General features: G+C 43.3%; 1 protein-coding gene across 6 annotated transcripts in view; it reads right to left on the bottom strand.

Annotated features, from left to right (window-relative positions):
- Positions 1-6,068: 6,068 nt before the first annotated feature.
- Positions 6,069-10,991, bottom strand: part of LOC115208132 (plasma membrane calcium-transporting ATPase 1) — a 165,452-nt gene continuing 160,529 nt past the window's right edge. For 4 of the 6 annotated variants that reach the window (XM_029775963.1, XM_029775967.1, XM_029775962.1 and 1 more), the window contains one exon: positions 6,069-8,224. In XM_029775963.1, the coding sequence (XP_029631823.1) occupies positions 7,982-8,224 (243 nt within the window). In that variant the 3' untranslated portion in view covers positions 6,069-7,981. The remainder of the gene's footprint in view (positions 8,225-10,991) is intronic. The other 2 variants (XM_029775964.1, XM_029775966.1) reach the window with 1 other exon arrangement.

The following is a 10,991-nucleotide window of genomic DNA, read 5'->3' as shown; positions in this document are numbered from 1 at the left end:
CAAACGGGTGACATTTTAGAATGATAATGAATCTTATTTACAAAGGGGGGATATGGAGAGGACAGCGAATGTGTATGTGTTGTGTCTGTATGTTTGTCAGGTGAGACACACACTGAGGAAAAGTGCTGCTCGAAAGGCCCTCCAAGAACTTTTACAGACTGTTACTGTGCCCACAGAAAATGAGCTTTCAATACAAACCCTCACACACATATTCGCACATTCATTATTATGCGCGCGCGCACACACAATTCAAGGAACCACAGCGACGTATTTAATGAACAATTTCAGCCAATTTAATTCCTCCCTTATCTCTGATGTTGCGGTTGTTTCTCTAAAACAACAGGCCTGACTGTTTCAGTATCTCAGCGCTGTGGGAACATGACCACGAAGCCAAAACGCATTTCACTTTAACACCAAACCATGCCGAGTGCCTGTCAGAATTAGTCATGATTGCATTAACGTCAGCACAGGACAGGGTGATGAAACAACGGCTCATCCAAAGTGCGAGAGAAATTAGCAAAACACATTTCAAAAGCTGTCAGTGTTAACACAGTTCAAGATAACAAAACAAGACAGTGCTCTTTGAAATGGTTGTACAATTATGTTCACGCCAAGCCAACCAGAATGAGTGATGGAATGCGGTCACTCCAACATGCTCAGATCAACCAATCAGCCGCCTTCTCGGGACAGGTCTCCTTGGGAACAGAGATTCTGAATATCTCTCGGTCTATGGAACTGCCTGGTTTCAACAGCATAGCTATGAAGAGAGACACCAGTTGAAAGCAGTGTTTAAGACGAGGCACAGCTGTGATGGTCACAGTAACTGGGGATGTAAACGACATCGACTCAGAGGAAGAATAGAGGAGAAGCTCTCCTTCTCTCTCTTATGTTTTACTCTTCTGGACCAGCAGCTCAACCCACAGAGTAGAGAAGAGACAAGCTAGGCTGCTGTAGATACTAGCAGAATACCATTCATTTGCTACTGAGATCGAATTCTTCTCTGGTACAAGAGCAAGTTAGCCATGTGTTTTTAACTAGACAAGAGACATATGGCCTCTGAAATATCTCTGCTCTGCCCCATAGCCGTTGGTGACCGCACGCACGCACGCACACCCACCACACATAGGTCTGAGCCCTGGTAATCTAAGCGAGTCTGGGCAGGTGGTGCAGGACTATCAACATGGAAAGCTGGGGCCCCAAGACACACAGAGACAAACACACAGGTCGCGCCGACAGAGCAACAGCCTTTCTAGGAAAAAACAACTAGCGAGATATCGAAAGAGAGGAAGACAGAAACCGTGGTGGTCAATTTGTGTACGAGCCTCAAAGCGTCAACTAAAAAGAAACTGCCATAATGGATAGAACTGTTGAATAAACCAGTGAAGAATCGCAGCCATCTAGATGCTGCAGCTAGAAGAGAGGTTGACTGCTGTTTGGAACTGACAGATGAGCGCTGTCCTTGGATGGAGGGAGATGGAATGAGAGAGGAGAGAAAGAGAGTTGAGGGAGGGCAATGAGGAAATCGATTCATGTGATCGGTGTGAAATGAGTTGATGAGCAAATGCCTACCTTGGTAAAGAGTGATTCTCCGTGGCTGTGGCTGGATGATGGAAGAAACAGTGAACAGCGTGGTATCATAATTACTTCTCATTTGGTGGTGAAATAGATTCAGCATGGGGGTACTGATTTAGGAATGTTATTTCTAAACGCCAACAATAAATAAAACCCCAAGTAATGACTTCTCTCACGGATAAATAAAACTAATATTAACTGCAAAACTATTCTTGTGTTATGCATGATATACAGCAGTGTTGTGCGTATGCCGTTTTTGTTGGTTATCACATCAGTCCTCTGTGGCGAGATGGGGTAAAGTAGGATGGTAGACTGCATGGTTGCTGTGAGACACATTGGGAATGAACAATGACACAGGATACAGTCAAGAAGTACCTTAGCTAATAACCAAGTAGGAATCATTCAACACTAGTGATGAAGCACCCAACAGGGACTTGCTACCTACAGACACACCCCTTAATTGAACAGATCTTTGTGCAACTGAATTTAAGTCCCATCCATTCACTCACACATCCATTCCATATCTTCAAGGCAGCATCTTCTCAGTGTATGTTTCACGGAGGACAGAAACAGAGTCAAAATGTGTACGAGTTTGTACGTGCAAGTTTTGTTTTGAAAGCAAGTCAACGTTTGGGATGTCTCATTCCATACTTAACCATGCAGAACATTGAACACATATTAAACACTTAGCTTTTTTCCCAAATGCAGGTATTTTTTTCCTCTTTTAGTACAGCGTGGTTTAAGCTACACAGAACACGAAAGTACCAATCAACCAGGTCGGACATATTGCTTTAAACCACAAAATTGTTTATACGTCATGCATGCCACATAGATGGTATTATGTTTATACAAAAATAACACCAGTGTCTATTACTGTGCATCATATCAATGACAGAAAGTTCTTTTTCGGTCTTTTCTCAATTAGATACAATTGAAAATGTATTAAAACACAAGAACTGGTTCGGGTAAATATCGTCCTACGTAAAATAAGGGGTTATGACTTTAAACTGTGATATTCCAGTTTTCAAACCTTTTTTTTTTTTTATTTACAACTGCGGAGAAGTTTCCCAAAGAAATCCCCCAAATCGAAAGAAGAAAAAAAAAGCTATCTAAGAAAGATAAGCTTTAGAGAAGCAATGCAGTCCATTACAGTTAACAGTTATTGCACAATGCCTTAGCAATTTCATTTTGTCATACATGAGTCATTATGGAGACCTGTGCAATAAGAGGAAAAGGTCTTACAGATTGGTCAGAAGCCATGGTGGGCTTATCCATCACAGAAACCAAACATAGGCTTTATCTGGTCGGTCTAGCCGTTCTTTAGTTCTCCCTCCACCTCAGACATACAGACCTGTTGGTCTGCTTCTGTTGTACAGTTGTGCCAAGGTAAAAAAAACAAAAAAAACAACAAAAAAAAACATTGGGGTGTTTCTAGAGGATGGAGTATATGTTCACCTGTGGGATGGAATGGGAGGGCAACCAGGAAGAGATCACAACAGCACAAACCAAGGCCATGGCAATAGAAGAGGGACAATCTTAGTGACGCTTCAAGCTCTTTGTATTCTCTGTCCACGTTTACATGCAAAAACATTTGCTATTTTGGGAAGATGGAAAATAAGGAAAACACCTTCACCTGACAATAATCGTTTAAAACAATCTGTGCAAAAATAAAAAGGACAAAAAAGCAATGATTGTACAAAGCAAGACTTTGGCAGAACATTCTTAAAGCTATGCTCGGTGATCCCTGACTGATTGCCCCCTTTTCATTACCTAGAGTTAAAAGTTAAGTTCAAAATCATCCTATGACAATATTTACACATACTGAATGTATAAGCGCAGCCTTCCAAATAGAGTACGTCAGAAGAAAAGAAAGGATTCGAATTGAAAATGTGTCCCCAAAGTGAGACTGTCTAATGGTCAAACGGACACCGCATCGAAGGCATCTAGTTTCTGTTTATGGACAAAAATAGGAAGAGGAAGTGATGTCACTACCGGTTTAACAGTTCTATTCTCTTCCCATAAACAGTGTACTAAGCCATTAGAATTAAAAGGGTAATGCTGAATTTGGATGAAATTCATACCCTCTTTGACAAGTCGACTAACGTCACTACACAGGCATCTGAGCGCACCGATCCTCTCACAAAATAAGTTAAACTCGCAGTCATATTAGTCTGAAAGAACAGAAAAAAATTAACAAATATATTTATATAGAGATTAAAATATATATATATATATATATATATATATATATACCCCCAATTAATTTAGCATATCTTCAATGTTCTGTATACTACCATGTTCTATTTCACTCACTTTCATTGGACCACATTTTATTTTAAGGGATAGTTCGGGATTTTGACAATGAGGCCCTTTATTTACTTCCCCAGAGTCAGATGAACTCGTGCATACCATTTTTATGTATCTGTGTGCAGTTTGAAGGAAGTTGCTAACTAGTGTTAGCACAATTGCTTTAGCATTAGCTCCCGAAACTACGTCTAATTTCCTTCATACTGGACGCAGATACATAAAAAACGGTATCCACGAGTTCATCGGACTCTGGGGAAGTACTGTAGATAAAGGGTCTCATTGCCAAAATCCCGAACTATCCCTTTAAGCTATTGAAAGAAATAGCAGAATTTAAGATACTATCTCTTTAAGACTGTATATAGTGAAGGGGAAAGGGGCGGTAAGACTAGATTGCTGAAAGAGTATGTCCAATCACATGACCTACAGTGAGTTAACAGTTTATTTTAATTTAGTTAGCCCCAGCATCAGACGACCAAGCATGGTTTACAAATGTGGCATAAATATACTGTATATAGAACGGCAAAAACATGTTACACTGTCGATTGATCTTATTCATGGTCTGTACTGTCATCAAAACTCTTCAGCCTATACATATTTATATATTTCCAAAAAGTACTTAATATAAAAATACAGAAGAAGAATTGTAAAAAATGAACAAAACACTGAGTTTCTATGAAAATCATGCAAGAAAGCTTCCCCATAACTATGTACTAAGACTCACGAAAGCAAAGTGGGAGACTAGCCGGTTGAGTGAAGTGCAGCACGAGCAGGCTTACTGCGTCAGGCTGACTATGTTCTGTAAACATCGTAGTGGTCCATGACTTATATACTGTATCGGCAGTGACACATTGTTTTGTCTTTGTTTTTTTGGTCAGGGGGAATAGAAAGGAAACCTCAATAACGATGGGATACAAAACAACAACGACAACCTAGAAAATATGGCTCTGAGTAAGTAGAAAAGGCGTATCACCAGAGGGTTCTATCGAAGTAAGCAACCTAGATATGAAAATAAGGTTGAAAATATGGCAGTAGTACATTACTGGTAATCGATAGCACACGTCCTGTCGAGGGCGTCACAATCTCTGTCACAGAGTTGGTGGCCGGAGGCGGGAAAGGGGGTCAGCCCAAGTTTACACTCTCTCTACCATCATATACAACAATGACAAGGGGAGTCATGCACCCCAACATTCTTAGGGGGCACAAAGTACGTGAGGATGGCTGGGGGGTGGTCCGGAGGGGTGGTAAGCCCCCCGACCGTAAATTGGAGAATTTAGCATTTTTCAAACATCTGAAGCAGCTTTTTCCTGTAATCTAGAGCCATAATCATTCTATTAATTCTATGTCAAAAAAAAAATATTTTTCTGAATATCTAAGCATACCAATTGAGCTGTCTGTATCCTCCTGACTGGTGGTTATTTAAAAAAAAGAAACTAAATATACTTCTCTGCATCTCTGGTAAAATATTGAAAGGAATGTGAGACTTATTCAGTACATTTAGTTATTGCTTGCTTTTCTAAAGTCTACCAACCTTGCCAGCGGGCATGCCAGCTAAGAGGACGACAAGCTAGCTACTCTAACTGTATTGATAGCCTGAAATGGTTTCTTGGTAGCTAGTTATATAAAATTGCTAGGTGCCTAGTAGTATTACAGAGAAAAAAAAAGACCCCCAAAAAAGATATTTTAAACATGACAAATCTGAGGGAGCACGTGCCTCTGTGCCCCCTACGGGCATGACACCTCTGACAACAACATACACTACTGAATACAGGAGCTCTCATACACATCTCTGGTTGAGTATTTTTTTTCCCTTCTTCTTCTTATTAGAGTATTCCTCTTATTGTTACGCCATTATCTGTGGTTGGTTGACCTTAGAGGACATGTGGGGATGTGCGGTGTCCCTATCCTAGCAGCCCGGAGGAGGGAGGGTGTGAGGGAGCGGGGCGGGGTGAGGAGGGAGGGGGAGATATTGGATTTATATCTGGGCCGCTCACGGTTGGCTCTCCCAGAGGCATGATGGGAGAGATCGATAGTCCCCTGTGTCACTCTGCAGCCAACACAGTGATGCTCGATAACAACATAACACACTCACACCGGAGCTAACAGGAACAAGCCCAACACCCCTTTGTCAACAGTGTAAAACGAGGACTAAATTTGTCTTGTTAAGGTACAGAGAATGTATTTGTGTGGACTTTTTTTTTTTTTGATTTTTTTGTTGAGACATACTAAAGCAAAAACAATTACCCATTTCTGTCCACAGGAATACGTACGTCCTAACCCCACCCCAAATAATGTCTCACATAACCCATCTCTAAATTCCCATTCTACTCAACACAGATGAAACATGGATAATATACGTCATGCATACGAGAGATGGGGGTGAAATATCATTCACTTCACTCTGACGTTCTTAATCTTACTCCATATTGAGGCAGTTTCATAAGCTGTCAACTTACTCTCAAAGGGCTAGGGAAAACCAGAACCCTGATTGGATGAGATAAGGATGAGGTCATCGGATGAGGGAGATGCCCCTTCCCCCTTTTTTACCTCCACATCGTCTTGCTATGACCCTACTCCACAGAGAACTGGTGCCCTCTGGCTCTAGCCTGCTGCAAGCTTTACTTTGAAAATGTTGTTTTAAGAGAATTCACTTTTCTGTTAAAATATCATAGCATTCTTTACACTGTCCTTCAAAAAAAAAAACAGGATAAATCGTAATGGAATCATGTTAAATGGACCCAGAAGAACCAAATTAAAGTGAGAGATGTTTAGATGATTGAACCGATATCATTGAAAAGCTGTAGTGTATCAGAATTAATGAAGACATGGTTTCCTGCATTGAACTGAATAACCCATTAGTACATCCTGCTTCAAAACAGATCAAATGCATACATGCTGTACAATTAAAACACAGATTGAGAAATAGAGAAGAGAAACGTAGTAGCTGAAAGCTGTTAATCACATGGGCCATGTACATCTGATCATCCAATCAGCTTGGAGCTGTGTTGAGCCTATAAAGCATATATACAGGTAACTGCCAAAATAAAGGAAACACCAACATAAAGTGTCTTAAATAGGGCGTTGGGCCACCACGAGCTGCCACAACAGCTTAAATGCGACTTGGCATAGATTCTACAAGTGTCTTGAACTCTATTGGAGGGATGCGACAGCATTCGTCCACAAGAAATTCCATAATTTGGTGTTTTGTTGATGGTGGTGGAAAATGCTGTCTCAGGCGCAGCTCACGAATCTCCCATAAGCGTTCAGTTGGGTTGAGATCGAGGGACTGAGACACGTGTACACACACACACACACACTTTAAACCCCCTATGCTCCTTTGAGGCATCTTCTTCTAACCATGGTATCCAAAATAATGGGCAACTGGGTATTCGTATACCTGACCCTAAGCATGACGGGATGTTAATTGCTTAATTAGCTCAGGAACCTCATCTGTGTGGAAGCACCTGCTTTCAATATACTTTGTATCCCTCACTTAAGTGTCTTATTTATTTTGGCAGTTACATGTATGTACATCCAACAATGTACACATGGGTATATTCTTAAAGTTCTGTGCCAGTTAGTGTATGCAGACTATAAGCTAGTACAGAAGGATAAACATGTTGCGTTTCAGTTCTAGGCTACTCTGAGGTAAAACAAAAAAAAACTGATATAAAACCCCAAAGATGGACAGAAGGACAGGCTACGGCCTTCGACGGAGCAGATTGGTGGACCCCAAATGGTCCTTCCCACCCATGAGTTAGGGGCACAATGTGATTGGATGCTCTGCATGTCACTCTTCTGCACAGACTTAAAGGGCACACGCGACACAGTCAGTGCAAGCCGATGAGAATGGCAAGGTGGGGGTGGTCAGGTGAGAGGTGGGGGTAGGGTTCAGGAAGTGGAGGGAAGAGGAAGAGGTAAAGAGGGGGAGGCGCTAGGGACCGGGACCCCTTGCCCACTCTGGGTGCACCCTCTGTGGGATGAGTCTAAGGATCTGAGGGGCGCACCGCTGGTCCTCCTCATGGTGGAGGAGAGGAACTGCAGGGGGGATGCCAGCTGGCCGACAGGGGTGGATGGATAGAGCAGAGGAGAAGAGAGGAGGTGATCAGCAGGAGGTCTCGTGGCTGACGTCTGGAGCTTGTCCCCCCCCAGTCGAGGAGCTGGGGATGGGCTGGATCTCCATATCCACCTCATCGCTGCTGGACTCCTCTCTCTCAGGGATCTGCGCCTCCTCCTCAGACAGGGGGACAAACTCAGGGTGGGCCATGAAGTTATGGATGGAGTTTCTGGATTCTGGGTTCTCTAGCCCCGGGTAAAGGGAGCTACGGAACGCATTGACCACCTTAATCTTTTAGAGAGACCGAAGAGAGAGAGAGAGAGAGAGAGAGAGAGGGGGGGAGAGAGAGAGAGACAGGGGAGAGAAAGAGGGGAAAGATGGAGAGAAAGAGATAAATAAAAAGGACAGTTAGTATGAGGGTCCTGGCTCGGTCTTCCTGTGTTGATGGTGATGAGAGGAGTCAGGCAGACAGGCAGGGGTTTATGGGTAATCTGCTAGGGGGGGGGCAAAAGGTGGTCAGTGAGAGGTGAAGGATTCTGGAATGTCATGGTCGCCCTTTGCAGTCTCGATCACGCGCCGATCATTAAATCATACAGCAAGCAAAAGGAAGACAAACAACCCCCAAATCATACACACAAAAACCTCCAGTCCACTACAATACAGTACAGTACATAAGAGTGGAGTGGAAAATAGAGAAGGAGCACTGCAAAACAAAAAGAGCACAAAAACACAGTACAATACTAAAATACCAACTTACGAGGTGGGAACACTTGATGATGACGGTGGATGGATATTTAGCAAGCATCAGGAACACAACCACACAGATACTTAATTCTACAACACCCCCCCCCCCCAAACACATACAGTACAGTGCTATCTGAGGCTACAAGCTGCAGTGTCTTATCACTGTGACGCTAGGATGCACACCAACACACCAGCCTACACACAGCTACAGAACAGTAAAGCTAGCTGGCAGCATCTCAATGTTCTTCAGTGAATAAAGGGATGGAGGGAGTTGTCTGTTGGGCTCCTTGGTTGACGACCAAAGACGAGTGGGATATTTGGTGTGATAGGTGGGAGTGTGGTGAGGGAAAGTGCAGGAAGAGAGAGATGATGAGAAGACATTGGTAGAGGGCATGAAAGGTTGACACATCAATGGGGGAAAAAAACATGCACTTCATACACACAAACGCACACGACAGTACACACTCAGCCTTTCACACACAAACACACACGCACAGTACACGCTCAGCCTTTCACACACAAACACACTCAAATATACTTATGAAGCTGATGGTACTCAACACTCCCTACAATAACCTAATTAGACTATAATCTGTACTACACCACAACGTGAGCAAACAATTTCTCTCTATCTACTTGCCTACACTACCATTCAAAAGTTTGGGGTCACTTAGAAATGTCCTTGTTTTCCATGAAAACATACATGAAGGAAAAAGGAAACCGCACATTGCGCTTGATAGTATCACTGAACATTAATGAGTTTATGCATCGGCCTCACGGCCTTCGTCAGAGCTTCATGAAAACATACATGAAATGAGTTGCAAAATGAATAGGAAATACATTCAAGACGTTGACAAGATTATAAATAATGATTTTTAATTGAAATCATAATTGTGTCCTTCAAACTTTTTTTTGTCAAGGAATCCTCCATTTGCAGCAATTACAGCCTTGCAGACCTTTGGCATTCTAGTTGCCACAAGTTGAATTGGCTTGATGGGCACTTCTTACTTTCCCGGGCTGGGAAAATTCTGGATCATTGTTACTCTAACTTCCGTGACGCATACAAAGCCATCCCTCGCCCTCCTTTTGGCAAATCTGACCACGACTCCATTGTGTTGCTCCCAGCCTAAAGACAAAAACTAAAACAGGAAACGCCCGTGCTCAGGTCTGTTCAATGCTGGTCTGACCAGTCTGATTCCACGCTTCAAGATTGCTTCGATCACGTGGACTGAGATATGTTCCAGATAGTGTCGAACAACAACATTGATGTATACGCTGATTCGGTGAGTGAGTTTATTAGCAAGTGCATCGGTGATGTTGTACCAACAGTGACTGTTAAAACCTTCCCGAACCAGAAACCGTGGATTGATGGCAGCATTCACACAAAACTGAAAGCGCGAACCACTACTTTTAATCAGGGCAAGGCGACCGGAAACATGACCGAATACAAACAGTGTAGCTATTCCCTACGCAAGGCAATCAAACAAGCTAAGTGTCAGTATAGAGACAAAGTAGAGTCGCAATTCAACAGCTCAGACTCGAGAGGAATGTGGCAGCGTCTACAGTTAATCACAGACTACAAAAAGAAAACCAGCCCCGTCGTGGACCCCGATGTCTTGCTCCCAGACAAGCTAAACAACTTCTTCGCTCGCTTTGAGGACAATACAGTGCCACCGTCACGGCCCGCTACCAAAACATGCGGACTCTCTTTCCCCGCAGCCAACGTGAGTAAAACATTTAAACGTGTTAACCCTCGCAAGGCTGCCGGCCCAGACGGCATCCCTAGCCGCATCCTCGAGCACGCGCAAACCAGCTTGCTGGTGTGTTTACGGACATATTCAATCAATCCCTATCCCAGTCTGCTGTTCCCACATGCTTCAAGAGGGCCACCATTGTTCCTGTTCCCAAGAAAGCTAAGGTAACTGAGCTAAATGACTATCGCCCCGTAGCACTCACTTCCGTCATCATGAAGTGCTTTGAGAGACTAGTCAAGGATCATATCACCTCCACCCTACCTGACACCCTAGACGCACTCCAATTTTCTTACTGCCCCAATAGGTCCACAGACGACGCAATCGCAATCACACTGCCCTAACCCATCTGGACAAGAGGAATACCTATGTAAGAATGCTGTTCATCGACTACAGCTCAGCATTTAACACCATAGTAACCTTCAAACTCGTCATTAAGCTCAACACCGCCCTGTGCAACTGGGTCCTGGACTTTCTGACAGGCCGCCCCCAGGTGGTGGGGGTAGGAAACAACATCTCCACCCCGCTAATCCGCAACACTGGGGCCCCACAAGGGTGTGTTC

This window comes from Salmo trutta, chromosome 14 (genome assembly GCF_901001165.1).
Source record: "Salmo trutta chromosome 14, fSalTru1.1, whole genome shotgun sequence".
NCBI classification, from domain to species: Eukaryota; Metazoa; Chordata; class Actinopteri; order Salmoniformes; family Salmonidae; genus Salmo; species Salmo trutta.
The sequence above is the reverse complement of the archived record's forward strand: the minus strand, read 5'-3'. Positions and strand labels throughout refer to the sequence as shown.